This window comes from Podarcis bocagei, assembly GCF_964188305.1.
Source record: "Podarcis bocagei genome assembly, chromosome: 4".
Taxonomy (NCBI): domain Eukaryota; kingdom Metazoa; phylum Chordata; class Lepidosauria; order Squamata; family Lacertidae; genus Podarcis; species Podarcis bocagei.
Window position 1 is genome coordinate 2,640,685 of NC_138128.1, and position 14,726 is coordinate 2,655,410.

Consider the following 14,726-nt stretch of genomic DNA (forward strand, 5'->3'; position numbering starts at 1 on the left):
TAAAGGGGAAAAACTATTTCCCCCCCCCAACCGAGGGGATGGGGTGGGGGAAGCCCGAGCTTCCCCCGACCCCAGCCCCCAGAACAGGCTGCTATCCGCAAGCCTTCAGAGCCCAGCGGGAACTCCCACCGCGCTCAGAAGGCTTGCGGATAGCTGCCTACAGCCTGGAGAGCGAGAGGGGTCAGTGCGCACCGACCCCTCTCGCTCTCCAGGCTTCAGCGAGAGCCTGCATTCGCTCCATAGGATGCACACACATTTCTCCTTCATTTTTGGAGGGGGAAAAGTGCGTCCTATAGAGCAAAAAAAATACGATATTTACAGAAGACCCTGTAGGCCAATTGCAGCGGGCTCTGGAGTACAGCCCAGGGGACACCTCTGCTTGCAACACCGACTAGGCTGCTTTCAGTGTGTAGAGATGGAACGCAGGCCTCTCGGACGCTCGGCTGCCGCTATTGACCTTCCCATCCAAAGATCCCTCAAAAACTCCTGGGTCTCTGGGAGAGAGGTCGAAAGCGACTGCTGTAGTGCAGGTAAAAAGGTAAAGGACCCCTGGACGGTTAAGTTCAGTCAAAGGCGACTATGGGATTGTGGTGCTCATCTCGCTTTTCAGGCCGAGGGAGCTGGCGTTTGTCCACAGACAGCTTTCCGGGTCATGTGGCCAGCAGGACTAAACTGCTTCTGGCACCACGGGACATCGTGGCGGAAACCAGAGCGCACAGAAACGCCGTTTACCTTCCCGCCGCAGCGGTACCTATTTATCTACTTGCACTGGTGTGCTTTCAAACTGCTAGGTTGCAGTGCAGAGCTAGCTGATGTAGAACTGTACAGTTGGAGGGGGCCCACAACGGTCATCTAGTCCAACCCCAGTCGCAAACTTCTGGACAGGAGAATATCGCCCTCAGGGCCCTACTTTCATTTCCCACCTCTTATAACTGGGGGTGCTCGTCTTTCAAACCAAGGAAGAGATGTCCTTGCAAGCTACACATGCCTGAGAACAGTCTTTACTGACCCCTTGGGTGGCGCTGTGGTCTAAACCACAGAGCCTAGGACTTGCGGATCAGAAGGTCGGCGGTTTGAATCCCTGCGACGGGGTGAGCTCCTGTTGCTCGATCCCTGCTCCTGCCAACCTGGCAGTTTGAAAGCATGTCAAAGTGCAAGTAGATAAATAGGTACCACTCTGGTGGGAAGGTAAACGGCGTTTCTGTGTGCTGCTCTGGTTCGCCAGAAGTGGCTTAATCATGCTGGCCACATGACCTGGAAGCTGTACGCTGGCTCCCTCGGCCAGTAAAGCGAGATGAGCGCTGCAACCCCAGAGTCGTCCATGACTGGACTTAACGGTCAGGGGTCCCTTTACTGGTCCTCTGCAACACAGTCACAGGCGGGGCAGGGAGGCGCCACTGCAGCACTGGCCCTGCATGCAGTGGGGACAGCACCAAAATGGTACCCCTTCTTCGCTGGAATCCCCTTCCCAGTTCTGGTACTGGGCTCCCACGCCCAACAGGGAGAAGGATATTTGAAGCAGGAACATCGCCCTCTTTACCTTTCTAACTGGTGAATGTGTTTAATTCAACTTGGACCTCAAGGATAGAACATTTCTTTTGTTAGTGTTTGGATATTTAGAGGGTTATTTTTTTGGGGGGGGGAGGCAGGGGGCATAAGTCACTGCACTTGACAAGTGCCATACTTAATACTGCTGCCCTACACGGCTTACGGCGAGTTAAGTGTCTCTCAGGGACCTGTCCGCAAATCGGACCTTTGGAATTTGCGAAATTTCAGCCCTTAAGAACTGCTGAGGATCAAATCTGTGCGAGATTTTTTATTCCAGCTGTAGTGTGAGCGTGTGTTTCTGGACTTAACCGTCCAGAGGTCCTTTTACCTTCCCCTCAGAAAACTTTTTTTTTCTTTCCCTTTTCAGGCGGAGATTACAGTAAATGGTGTGCTTATGGTCCCAGCTCTAAAAGCTGTGTTTTGGTCGCGAGAACCCAGCAAGTTGGGTCCATGGAGGTGCGACAGAGGTGGACCTTGAGCGCAGTTCAAGTGCCAAGCACGTTCCCTCGCAAGCACCCGCAGATTCCCTAATCGCCTTTCCCATCCCTGAATCGCAGCCCTAACTCCTTACTCTGCATAGTTGTCTTTAAGGCACTAGTGAAATATTGCAATACGTTATCATATGAGGCTATAGAACTAGATATAAAGTGTCCCCGTTCGTCGTCCCCCCCCCCCCATATATTAATGTGCAAAGAAGCTCGTGTGAAGAAGAAAAGGAAAAGGCGTAAGCATCTGTGGCGGGAACGTCGGAATGGATAAAATGCATAGGACAAGCTAATGGGTTTCGGATTTAGAGGAGATGAAACCAGAAGGGGATGGAGACAGCCGAGGACTTGGGGGGGGGGGTTCCATCTGCACTACAAACATCTACCAGTTTCATACCAGTTTAAGCATCATGGCATTCCTCAAAGCATCCTGGAAACTGTAGTTTTGCAGGGGTGTCCTGAGACCTTTCTCGGAAAGAGCCCCAGAGAACTACATTTCCCAGGGTGCCTTGCAGAGAGGGATTGCAGGCTCAAAGAGTTAAATCTGTAGTGTAGACATGGGGGGGGGGGAGACGCCATAATGTGGAGCCCCTAGCAAGCCGCTCTGCTTGTCCCAAAGCCTTCCAGCTGTGCGAGAGGGGGAGGATGGCGTGAGGCTCCGGGGGCCTTCAGAGGTCGGTGCTCGACTTTGCCGTCAGGGCCTGGATCCGGGCAGAGTTGCACATCTTGCAGAGGATGTGGCCGTCCAAGGGGTAGCAGCCCTGGTTGTCGCCTTCGGACAGGCGGCCTCCGCAGTCCTGTACAAGAGGGTGAGAAAGACGCATTAAACGATTTCAGGTTTGCAGGCACCTTTTCACAATGACTCTACAGTGGTACCTTGGTTCTCAAACTTAATCTGTTCCGGAAGTCCGTTCCAAAACCAAAGCATTCCAAAACCAAGGCACACTGCTTTCCCATAGCGAGTAATGCAATACGGATTAATTCGTTCCAGACTTTTAAAAACAACCCCTAAAACAGCAACTTAAGGTTTCAGGCTTGCGCCAGAAGCAGTTTAGTCCTGCTGGCCACATGACCTGGAAAGCTGCTTGTGGACAAACGCCGGCTCCCTTCACCTGAAAGCAAGATGGAGCGCAGAAACCCTGCAGTTGCCTATGACTGGAATCAACCATCCAGGGGACCTTTACCACTGATCTATGCACAGCACATCCTCTGCATGCGCAGAAGATACTGACCTCGCAGCGGTAGCACTCCACATGGAAGTCACGGTCCAAGGCCACAATGCGCACAGTCTCCTCTTGGCCTTGCGCGGGCATGATGGGCTCTTTGCAGACAGAGCAGCGGGGAGCGAATTTCCTAGGGAACGGAGAAAGTTTGCTGTGAAAGCTCTGCTCATTGAGCCAAGCGGAATCTGTGCATCCTGCGCTGACGCTGGAAGTTCCAGGGCTCAAGCAAAGAATATCACCACCTGAGGTTTCGATGTTCAGCAAGTGATGGGCGGGTGGTACACTGAAAAGGATGCTGTGGCGTTTGCCCATTCTTTGGGGATATGTTTGTATTGGGGGAGAGAAAGGGTTAATAGGTTGACCAATAAGAAAGCCCAGAGGCAGAGCCTACCTTATTTTGAGGCTCAGCTCAGAGGTTTTGACAACTAGTTCGGTTGGTTCTTTTTTGGGGGGGAGATAGAGGAGTCAGAGTGAGTTAGAGACAGGGACAAGACTGAGAAGGAAGAGAGTGACAGCGTTTCGAATATATTTTAAAAAGCCACTTCCACCCTGCAGAGGAGGTGGGGTTGCGGGATTCACGCTCCCCCCGCGTGATTGGGGGAATCCCCAGCTGCGTCACCCCCTGGCCAGCCAATCAGCTGGCTCTGGGGGTGTGGCCTGCCCTATTTAACGGAGGCGCGGCCGGGGATCTCCCTCTTTCCCCGCCTGCCCGCTGTTCCTGCTTTTCCCACCCTCCCACCCTATAAGGTTTTCGTTCCTTGACCTTGCTATGGACCTTGGTTGGTCACCATTGAGGGGCCTGGCAGGAATTTTTCCACTTGGCAAATTGGCACCAGCCACTTGGTTTTCACCTACCTCGTAGCAAATCATCACAACTTTCTGGGTATTGGCAGTTGGGCATTGGTATTGTTCTGTTGATGGAAGAGGGGAGGAAGCACCATCACCTGCCCCCCATATTGAATGGTGGTCCGATAAAGGATTCGGGGGGGGGGGCAGAATCCCTGTCCTTTAGCCCTGTCTGAAACTTGGGGAGGTGAGGGCCTAAGGCACGCCCCCTATTGGTGACCCTGGGGGGGTTCCTAGTTGATGTGCATCAGCAGGACTCCCCCTACTGGTGGTTAACCCTTCCCGGACTTCAAGAGGACAGGCTGAAATCGGATATAGTCGGTTAGGACCAATGCCTAAGCCAATACCGCTCATCACCTGTAACCAATAAAGTTGTGGCCTTATTTAGCCCATTAACCTTAATAATTGTGTCATGTGCCTTTATTTCCATTGGGGGGGGGGGAACTCGCCATGCAACTTCTTTCTGTTTGAAATAAACTTTAATCTTCATTGTTAACTCTACCTGACTGTGACTCAATAAGTTACCGGGGAACCCTGGGTTTCCCCCCCCCACACACAAAATTGGTGGCAGTGGAAGGATAAAGTAGTGGTGAACAGGTCAATAGTCTGTGAAACGACCGGGGGCTCTGTACGAACGCCACAGGTGCTTTTGGCTGAGCCGAAATGAACTTGCAGCACAATAATAAGATAATAGCAGTCCCTCCCACATCGCAAAAGGCCTAAACACCAGCCCAAACGCAAACCTCTGCTTCTTCCCCTCCCTGAGCCCCCCAAAGAGAGGCGAAGAGAAGCACAGCCACCTGTGGAAATCCTCGATGCAGTGGATGTTTCCGCCAGCGTCCACGGTGAAGGGGATCCCGTCCAGACTGCGCTGACAGATCACGCAGGTGAAACAGTGAGGGTGGTAAGCCTTGCCGGTGGCTCTCAAGATGCGCTCCATGATGGGCTTGGCGCAGACGCTGCACTGCTCCAGGGTGCTCTGCAGAGAGAAAAGGCAGCCGGAGACCGTCAGTCGCGCCAAGCCTGCAAATCTCCCCAGGCCCCTCGCTCCTAGACATGGCATGCTCTCAGGCCTTGGATGCACGAACAATGCTTATTTTATTTACTTGTTGCATTAAGTTCCCACTTCTCCCCCAAAGAGCTCAAGGGGGCGTGCAGAGTTCTCCCTCTTTGATCCTCACAACAACCCTGTGAGGTAGGCTAGGCTGAGAGGCAGGGGATGGTTATGCCCAAGGAGCTTCATGTTTCAGGGAAGTGGGAGAAAGGAGAAAAGAATAATATGATGGATTGAGGAAATATACATGTGAATGTATGGGGGGATGGGGAAGAAACGGTGTTGGTTTTGGTACCGTATTTTTCGCTCTATAGGACGCACTTTCCCCCTCCAAAAATGAAGGGGAAATGTGTGTGCATGAAGCAAATGCAGGCACCTTGGCTTCAGCGATAGCAACGTGAAGCCTTCGAAGCGCCGACGGAGCGCTCCCTCCGCGCTCTGGAGGCTTCGCGTTGCTTTCGCTGAAGCCTGGAGAGTGAGAGGGGTTGGTGCGCACAGAACCCTCTCACTCTCCAGGCTTCAGAGATAGCTGCCTTAAATCTTCGGAGCGCAGCGAGAGGTCCCGCTGCGCTCAGGAGGCTTCAAGTTCCTTTTGCTGAAGCCAGGAGAGTCTTGCTCTCCAGGCTTCAGTGAAAGGAACCCGACGCTATCTGGAGAGCGAGAGGGGTCGCCTTAAGAGAGAATATTATGAAAATGATCTGCAGGTGGTACATGACCCCAGTCAAGTTTGCAAAGATCTATCATTTGCCCGATAATAAATGCTGGAAATGTAAAGAAACTGAAGGTACCTTTTTTCACCTTTGGTGGACGTGCCCGAAGATTAAGGCTTTCTGGGAAATGATATATAATGAAATGAAAAAGGTACTTAAATGTACTTTCCCCAAGAAACCAGAAGCCTTTCTCCTGGGCATTGTCGGCCAATTGGTGTTAAAGAAAGATAGGACTTTTTTATGTATGCTACTACAGCAGCAAGAATTCTCATCGCAAAGTATTGGAAGACACAGGATCTACCCACTCTGGAAGAATGGCAGACGAAGGTGATAGACTATATTGGACTGGCTGAAATGACTGGCAGAATCCGAGACCAAGGGAGAGAGACGGTGGAAGAAGATTGGAAGAAATTCAAAACTTATCTTAAGAAATATTGTAAAGTTAATGAGTGCTAAAATGTCGAGGGTATAGAAAAAAGGGGATTACAGCTTTAAAAGGTTAAGTAAAAGAAAAGAACAAGTGAAAATTAAGGAGGAGAATTTGCTGAAACTAATTTGGAAATGGGGATGCAGAAAGGGGAGGTATGGGGAAGTTGGTGAAGTAAGGTTTAAGAAAAAAGGATTTGAAATTATACATGTATGTTTATGTGTTTGTATGTCTGCATTGTGTATTGTGTATTGTTCGTGTTTATATAAAATGTGAAAAACCAATAAAAATTTATATATATATATAAAATGGAGAGCGAGAGGGGTCGGTGCGCACCGACCCCTCTTGCTCTCCGGATAGCCGCCTGAAGCCTCTGGAGCGCGGCGGGAGTTCCGGAGGCTTCAGGTTACCTTCTGCTGAAGCCTGTAGAGCGAGAGGGGTTGGTGCGCACCGACCCGTCTCACTCTTCAGGCTTCAAAGATAGCGGTCTCAAGCCTCCGGAGTGCAGTGGGAGTTCCCGCTGCGCTCAGGAGGCTTCGGGTTCCTTTCGCTGAAGGCTAGGTGCCCCTTCAGCTAAGGCAGAGCGCCCCTTCAGCGAAGCGGGAGGAGAAATGGAAGGGGCCCCGTTTCTCCTGTCACTTCGCTGAAGATGCGCTGTGCAGAGAGGGGGAGATTTTTTTTCCTTGTTCTCCCCCTCTAAAACAAGGTGCGCCCTATGGCCGGGTGCATCCTATAGAGCAAAAAGTACAGTACATCTGTATTGTAATGTAATATGTGAAAACCAATTAAAAAAGAAAGAAATGTGAACCCTGGTTTCCCAGGTCCCAGCCTGGCACTCTAACCACTACGCCACGCTGCCTTCTCCTGGCAACCTTGAAATCGTTGCCTACAAAGACAACGTGGCTGGTTTTACATGTTCAAAACGTGTCTTGGTTTTTAATTTCAACATAAAAAAATTCCTTCCAGTAGCACCTTAAAGACCAACTAAGTTAGTTCTTGGTATGAGCTTTCGTGTGCATGATATCACAAAACAGAGAAACCAGTAGGAGAACACTTCAATCTCCTAGGACATTCTATACAAGATCTCAAAGTAGCTGTTTTACTACAAAGGAATTTCAGCAATAGACTGGAAAGAGAAGCTGCTGAATTGCAACTCATTACCAAACTTAAAACCATGGAGAGACCTGGTCTGAACAAAGACATTGGATTCTTATCTCATTATACATGACTTAGCCATTTTTCACCTTCTCACCCCTTGCCTTTTCCTGTAAGACCTATTGCAGTCGTTAAGAGTCGTCAACAGGCTCATCTCAGCTATCTGCCAATCTCCCATTCCTACCACCCTTCTGAGTAATACCCCTCCCCACCTTCTCACTATATAGAAGGATCTGGCAACTTCTGTTTCAGTGTATCTGAAGAAGTGTGCATGCACACGAAAGCTCATACCAAGAACTAACTTAGTTGGTCTTTAAAGTGCTACTGGAAGGAATTTTTTTATTTTGACCATGGCAGACCAACACGGCTACCTATCTGTAACTTTAATTTCAACGTTTTTCTTTTCCACGAACACACGTCACGGGTGTTGCACTCACCCACGATGGTAACAGCCGCTTTTCATTGTGGTGCCAGCCTCTTGCAATGTGGCCATTCAATTTTAATCAGAAACAGGACGCTGAGCTCCGCTCTCCACTGGACAGGGGAAGCTGTCGGTATGCACATGGCCAGTCACCCTTGGCCATCCGACATGGTGGGTCTCTGCAACTGGTGACTGGCCAAGCTGAACCAATCCGTTCATTGCAGCCTGTCGAGGGCTAGAAAACTGAGCGCTTCCACATGCCATCATTTCTCCAATTCCAGGCAGGGAGTTTGTCTGGTTCCAGATGGCAGCTGGCAAAGCCGCACTGGGCTTGAGGAATCACCCAACTTGTGCAGTCCTGATTTAAGCTTAACAGAACAAGAAGAACCTACTGGATCAGACAGGGGGTGATCGGGTGTGGAGGACTCCCTGGTCCTGAATGGGGCAACTGTGCCCCTGAAGGACCAGGTGCGCAGCCTGGGAGTCATTCTGGACTCACAGCTGTCCATGGAGGCGCAGGTCAATTCTGTGTCCAGGGCAGCTGTGTACCAGCTCCATCTGGTACGCAGGCTGAGACCCTCCCTGCCCGCGGACTGTCTCGCCAGAGTGGTGCATGCTCTGGTTATCTCCTGCTTGGACTACTGCAATGCGCTCTACGTGGGGCTACCTTTGAAGGTGACCCGGAAACTACAACTAATCCAGAATGTGGCAGCTAGACTGGTGACTGGGAGCGGCCGCCGAGACCATATAACACCGGTCTTGAAAGACCTACACTGGTTCCCAGTAAGTTTCTGAGCACAATTCAAAGTGTTGGTGTTGACCTTTAAAGCCCTAAATGGCCTCGGTCCAGTAGACCTGGAGTGTCTCCTCACCATAGTTCAGCCCGGACGCTGAGATCCAGTGCCGAGGGCTTTCTGGCGGTTCCCTCCCTGTGAGAAGCAAGGTTACAGGGAACCAGGCAGAGGGACTTACTGGTGGTGGCGCCCGCCCTTTGGAATGCCCTCCCGTCCGATGTCAAGGAAATAAACAACTATATGACATTTAGAAGACATCTGTAGGCAGCCCTGTTTAGGGAAGCTTTTAATATTTGATGAATTATTGTATTTTAATATTTTGCTGGAAGCTGCCCAGAGTGGCTGGGGAAAGGCAGCCAGATGGGTGGGGTATAAGTAATAATAATAATAATAATAATAATAATAATAATAATAATAATAATAATATATTGTTATTGAGTCCAGCATCTCACAGTGGCTGGCCAGATTCCTGCAAGCAGAACCAGCAACTGGGATTTGGAAACATTTCTGTCTCCAAATGTGGAAGATGAAGGACCCAAAGCAATGGATTCATGTCAGAAGAAAGGAGATTCCAGCCAAACATTATGAAGAATTTCCTGATGGTAAGAGCCGTTCAGCAGTGGCACGGACTCTCCTTCCTCGGAGGTTTTTAAGCAGAGGTTGGGTGGTCATCTGCCAGGGATGCTTTAGCTGAGATTCCTGCGTTGCAGGGGGTTGGGCTAGATGACCCCTGGGGTGCCCCCAACCCTTCAATTCTAGGACTCTATGAAATATTTTGTCCATTCACCCTTGTGTTTTCTTTAGTACGAATGCATCAAAATATTCTTCATGCAACGTTGTCTGCTATGATCTTCTTTTTTAAAAACAACAAGAATATTTATTTGATTTTTAAAAATGTAAACTTATAACAAAATCAATTAAATAAGCCATATAACGAGATAACTCTGAATCTCGCGACTCCCTCCCCTCCCCTTCATGGGTCCTAATATCAATATTTACACCTGCATATCAGTTGATTATCCACATTTTTATCCGTCTAAATTGTCAGTAGTCTTTGTTACCTTACAAGTGAGATTAAAATCCTGCTAATGTTTTCATCTGCTTACAATGGTCTCCTAAATAAATAATAATTCCCCGCCCCCCCCCATTCTTTTTTAAAGTTCTTGTCCTCTTAGTTCCTGAGCTTTCCGGTTAATTTTGCCATTTCAGCATAGTCCCTATCAACTTGGTTTGCCATTCTTTCCCTGGTCGGGACTGGGTCCCTTCCAACTCTACAAGTCTAGGATTCTAGGAAATATTTCATCCATTCACCCTTGTGCTTTCTTCAAAATATTCTTCATGCCTTGTTGTCTGCTATAATCTTGTTTAGTGGGCTGTGCAAAGCGCTATTCCGAATAATGCTTTTTTTCCAGAGCAGCATAAAGGTATTTGGAATGACTTCTTGGAACCAGGGTGGTCAGCCACCCAGAAACATTTGGGAACCACTGCTTTAGATTTAAAGGTAAAGGGACCCCTGAATGTTAGGGTCCAGTCGTGGCCGACACTGGGGTTGCGGCGCTCATCTTGCTTTACTGGCCAAGGGAGCTGGCGTACAGCTTCCGGGTGATGTGGCCAGCATGACTAAGCCACATCTGGTGAACCAGAGCAGCGCACGGAAACACCGTTTACCTTCCCGACGGAGTGGTACCTATTTGTCTACTTGCACTTTGACATGCTTTCGAACTGCTAGGTGGGCAGGAGCTGGGACCGAGCAACGGGAGCTCACCCCGTCGCGGGGATTCGAACCGCCGACCTTCTGATCGGCAAGCCCTAGGCTCTGTGGCTTAACCCACAGTGCCACCCGCGTCCCCAAAATAGTTTTAAATAAATGCAATTTACCCTTGCGACTTTATTGCTCGGTCCTCTTCCCTCCTTGCACGCAGTTCTGGATCTACAGCAGCCTCTGTTTTTATTCTGTTGTTCTCCTCCTCTTTCTCGGGAGGGGAATCGCCCTTGCTGTGGAATTTGCTTTGCTCCCACCAGGATGACAGGATAGACAAATTAATCCCTCCATGATGTAAATGTGTTCTGATGGGAAGCCTTCCTGAGCGTCAAGCGGCGATCTAACATCTTAACAGCTGTACACACAGCTCAGGGCAAGCGGCTGCTAGCTTCCTGCTCGGCCTCCGTGGCACGTAGCTCCCATACCTCTGTGTCAAACGCTCTTTGCCTTCCTGGTGGCGAGACCAGAAGATTAAGATGCCCCGACCTCAAGTCCAAGGCTGAGAGTGAGCTGGCTGGGGTCCCTTTGGAGAGAGGAAAAGCAACTCTGCACATGCTCAAAAGAATAGAAGGATGCTGGCAAGCTGGAAGTTGGGCAACCGGGATGATCAAGGGTTAAAAGCTTACTGGGAAATGATATACAATGAATTGAAAAAGATGTTCAAAATAACGTTTGTGGGGAAAACCAGAAGCTTTTCTTTTGGGAATTATAGGGACAGAACTACCTAAATGGTATAGAAATGTATTCATGTATGCTACTACAGCAGCAAGAATGCTACTTGCCCCAAAGTGGAATGAAGAAGAAGTCCCAGCAATGGAAGAATGGGTACAAAAACTTATGGAATATTCAAAAATGGCGAAACTTACCGGAAGAATAAGAAATCAAGATAACCAACTTTTTATAAGTGAATGGAAATGGTTTATTGAATATTTACAGATAAATTGCAAGCAGATAAAAACATTGGCAGGATTATTGTAATAACCTGCAGTTTTATAAGAGTATATATTTAAAGTAGATTAAGTGAGGAAATTAAATGAATTTGGATATGCAGAAGATACTTAAAAATAAATTTAAGGAACCGCAGAAAGAGGGGGAAGGAAGTCACATTTTCAAATGTGAAATTGATTGTAAAACTAATGAAATGTATAAATTTGAAAAGTATATATTTTTTTTCTTTAAAGAAATGATCGAGGGTCGGGAAACCAAGCCTTATGAGGAGCGCTTAAAGAGCTGGGTATGTTTAACCTGGAAAAGGGGAGACTGAGAAGAGATAGGAGAGACATCTTCAAATATCCGAAGGGCTATCCCATGCTTCTTTTCTCCTGCTCTGGAGGGTAGGACTTGAACCCGTGGCTTCAAGTTATAAGAAAGGAGATTCTGACTCAACCTCAGGAAGAACTTTTTGGCAGTAAAAGCCGTTTGACAGGGGAACAGACTCCCACAAGAGTTGGTGGGCTCTCCTTTCCGGAGGCATTTAAGCAATGTCTGGATGGCCATCAGCCAGGAATTCTATACCTGCGATTCCTGCACCGCAGAGGGTTGGACTAGATGACCCTCGGTGGCACAACTCCACCTTCCTATGCTTCTTTGCAAACAGGTGCACGGCACAGAATCATAGAATCCTAGAGTTGGAAGAGACCACAAGGGCCATCGAGTCCAACCCCCTGCCAAGCAGGAAACACCATCAGAGCACTCCTGACATATGGTTGTCAAGCCTCTGCTTAAAGACCTCCAAAGTAGGAGACTCCACCACACTCCTTGGCAGCAAATTCCACTGTCGAACAGCTCTTACTGTCAGGAAGTTCTTCCTAATGTTTAGGTGGAATCTTCTTTCTTGTAGTTTGGATCCATTGCTCCGTGTCCGCTTCTCTGGAGCAGCCTCCGTGTCCACTTCACGGCAGCCCTGGGCCTGTTCCATGGGGTGGGGCATGTCAAAAATCGAAGAGACGACCCCTAGGTCCCCTGTCCGCTCCTACAGTGACCAGACACACGTTCCAGACCTCAAACTAAGATATTTCTGTTGTTAGCCTTTGTTTTGAAAAGTACACCGAGGCCCCGAAGCCAGAAACAGTCTATAAAACTGCTCCGGCTAATCACCAGGCTTCTGGAAACATGTGCGGTCGTCCTAAGATTTAAACTCCAGTTACCCCTCACCGCAAACTGGTTCCCAAAGTGCCTCTGGGCAGTTGGGGAACTCTGGCTATTTCTGCACCTCTTCATGGGTGGAAAAAATGAGGCTGCCAAGCCAGATTCTGGCAATGTGCGGGGGGGGGGGGGCGGCGGCGCAGGCAGCCGGGAGGTGGCTAGCGAGAGTCAACCTGCAGGCTTGCACAGCTTTCTGGCGCTGGGCTTTTTAGATCTCTGGAGGGCAGGCAGGATCATCAGGGAACGGAGAAGCTCTCCAGAAAAGCCACCCAGGAAAATAACTCCAGGGGAAAATCGACAAGGAGCAGGAATGTCTGCAGGCAACAGCCGAAGCCTCGTAGAATCATAAAATTGTCGAGTTGGAAGGGTACCACAAAGGTCATTCCGTCCAACCCCCTACAAACCAAGAATCTTTTGCCCAAACTCGAACCCACGTCCCCGAGAGTCTCGCGCTCTACCAACCGAGATATCCCAGGACAACAATCGTCGTTTCAATCTCTTAACTTTCTGTACGCTTCAAAGCTATATTGCAAATGTTTCTCGGGTTTTTTATCTTTTTCGTTTTGTTTGTTTTTAAACTATCAGGTGAGGCAATCTTACGATGCAGGTAAAATAAATAAATAAAAAGCCCTTGCTGGGAAATGGATGGTTATTAGCCAGCCGGCAAGAGTGGCTCTGTAAGGCAGGGCTGAGCTCAGAAACCGTTTCCACTCCAACCGTAAAAGAAATAAAATAACAGGAGTAAGGAGAATGGAAACTCTGTGTGTGTGTGTGTGTGTGTGTGTGTGTGTGTGTGTGTGTGTGTCTCCTGCCTCTGCCTGGTATATTAAATGCTATACGCTCTACATGCAATTATGGGGGGAAATGGCAGGAAATTGACCCATTTGGGCTGAAGCGTCCCTGTCACGCTTCACGCTTTCTCGTTCCACGGCCCATTTGGGGGATGAGCAATTTCTTTCCGGGGCAAAAGAAGATCTATCAGCAGCCGGTGTGTCTTCGCACAAAAGCGGCACTCAGAAACCCTCTCAGGTTCTCGCTTCATTTTCCTCTTTGTGTTGCTCAATAAAATTATAGCCAATGGCCATAAATATGTGGTTGCGATGCTGCCTTCTCGCAGCCTGCTTCCCTCCCTACAAAACATTACAATAATGATGGCAGCATCCGCAGCAGCGGTGTGTCTGGATGGAGGGAAGTAATAGTCCCGCTCTGTTCTGCTTTGCTCAGACCTCACATTGAGTCCTGCATTCTGTTCTGGGCAGCCCAATTTAAGAAGGGCATGGACAAGCTGGAAGGGCAAGCAAGATGATCAAGGGGAATGAGACTTTGCACCGGCCATCAGGCAACGGCTTTCTCCACCTGCCTTGCCTTCAGAACAGAGTTGAGTCTGCGTCGAGTCCTGGGGATTTGGAGTGTGTGTGTGTGTGTGTGTGTGTGTGTGTGTGTGAATTCAACACTGCTTAGTTTGTCTTTTGGTGGCTGGTTTGTTAACGTTGTTAATAACAACGTTTAGGGAAGCTTTTAATGTTTAATAGGTTATTGTATTTATTATTATTATTATTATTATTATTATTATTATTATTATTATTATTATTACGTTCCGCAATGCTTTCTGAATCTTATAATATGACTTTTGTTGCGGTTGTGCTGTTTAGCTTATTTTGTTGGTTTGCTTGTTTGCTAATTGCGTTTTATTAATTGGGCTTGTTTTCCTTATGTGATTCTTTTACTGATGATTAGTTAAGTATTCTATATGATTTATCTAAATACAGTGGTACCTCTGGTTGCGAACGGGATCCGTTCCAGAGGCGGGTTCGCAACCTGAAAAGAACGCAACCCGCCTCTGCGCACGCACGGATTGCGATTTGCAGCTTCTGCGCATGACATCATTTTATGCATCTGCGCATATGCGAACGGTGAAATCCGGAAGTAACCTGTTCCGTTACTTCCGGGTCGCCATGGGACGCAACCTGAAAACATGCAACCTGAAGCAAACGTAACGTGACGTATGACTGTATTTGTGATGTTCTATTATTTTATTATTTACTGATTGTAAGCCGCTTTGTGACAAGGGGCATAGAAATATAAGAAACGGAAAAGGAATGGAAACCAAGCCTTATGAGGAGCGCTCGAAGGAGCTGGGTAAGTTTAGCCTGGAC

General features: G+C 48.6%; 1 protein-coding gene across 1 annotated transcript in view; it reads right to left on the minus strand.

Moving 5' to 3' along the window:
- Nucleotides 1–21: 21 nt before the first annotated feature.
- Nucleotides 22–14,726, minus strand: part of LPP (LIM domain containing preferred translocation partner in lipoma) — a 284,010-nt gene continuing 269,305 nt past the window's right edge. The window contains exons 9-11 of the mRNA XM_081190316.1: nt 4,903–5,081; nt 3,266–3,386; nt 22–2,830 (exon numbers count right to left, since the gene is read on the minus strand). Coding sequence (XP_081046442.1) covers nt 2,702–2,830; nt 3,266–3,386; nt 4,903–5,081 — 429 coding nt within the window. The 3' untranslated portion in view covers nt 22–2,701. The remainder of the gene's footprint in view (nt 2,831–3,265; nt 3,387–4,902; nt 5,082–14,726) is intronic.